Raw genomic sequence first — 902 nt, forward strand, 5'->3', positions numbered from 1 at the left:
GTATTTTGTAATATTTTGTTATTCTTTCAAATAAGTAAACATTGTGTATGAAATACTTCATTTAAATACAAGTAAGACAAAATATATTATTTAATATAAAATAACATACTTTCAATTCATGTATATTTATTTTATTTTAGGTAATAATTTTTAACAATCTACTGTAATAACATTTTATAACCTCATATTTGTATCAAGTTTACAAGAATCACATTTACGGTACTAAAACCTCTTGAAAATATTTTGGGTTATGTTGATCTTAATTTATGATTATTTTATCATTCGCTGTTGTGGAGTACCTGCACCGTTAATGCAGTCACAGTACTAAACTTACGGTATATTCTAGTGCCGGTGCGATTCGTATGCACATGATCTGAATATTTTTTTCCTTTCTCTTTTGGAATACTTTATCACTACTGTTATAAAGTACAGCTGCGCTAATATTAACTTTCGTATTTAATTCGGAGTAAGTTTGCACAAAATACTTTGAAGTTATATTTTATAATATTATAACATTACGATATGAACAACAATTTCAAAAATAAAATATGTAATTTCTCAATTAGCATTAGTTATTTAAATATTTTTTTTTACTTAAATATTGAGTATAATTTGCTGCCATATGTTCAAATTACTATGGAAATAGTGTATTGTATATTATTTTATTTTAGGAGTGAAATAAAACGAAACAGAAGAAAAAGAAAAAATCAATACAACTATAATGATGAATGCTAAGCAAATTCGACAAGCTTATATAGACTTTTTTAAAAGTAAAAACCATGAATATGTGCATTCCAGTTCTACAATACCACATGATGATCCAACTTTATTATTTACAAATGCTGGAATGAATCAGGTATGATGTATTAACGAAACTATTATCACTATTAAAAGATATTTTT

The 902-nt window shown here is 24.7% G+C and overlaps 1 protein-coding gene across 1 annotated transcript in view; it reads left to right on the top strand.

The window, feature by feature from the left end:
- Window positions 1–396: 396 nt before the first annotated feature.
- Window positions 397–902, top strand: part of LOC108578472 (alanine--tRNA ligase, cytoplasmic) — a 6,422-nt gene continuing 5,916 nt past the window's right edge. The window contains exons 1-2 of the mRNA XM_017941820.1: window positions 397–466; window positions 672–856. Of these exons, the coding sequence (XP_017797309.1) occupies window positions 722–856 (135 nt within the window). The 5' untranslated portion in view covers window positions 397–466; window positions 672–721. The remainder of the gene's footprint in view (window positions 467–671; window positions 857–902) is intronic.

Source organism: Habropoda laboriosa, unplaced genomic scaffold (assembly GCF_001263275.1).
Source record: "Habropoda laboriosa isolate 0110345459 unplaced genomic scaffold, ASM126327v1 scaffold38, whole genome shotgun sequence".
NCBI lineage: Eukaryota > Metazoa > Arthropoda > Insecta > Hymenoptera > Apidae > Habropoda > Habropoda laboriosa.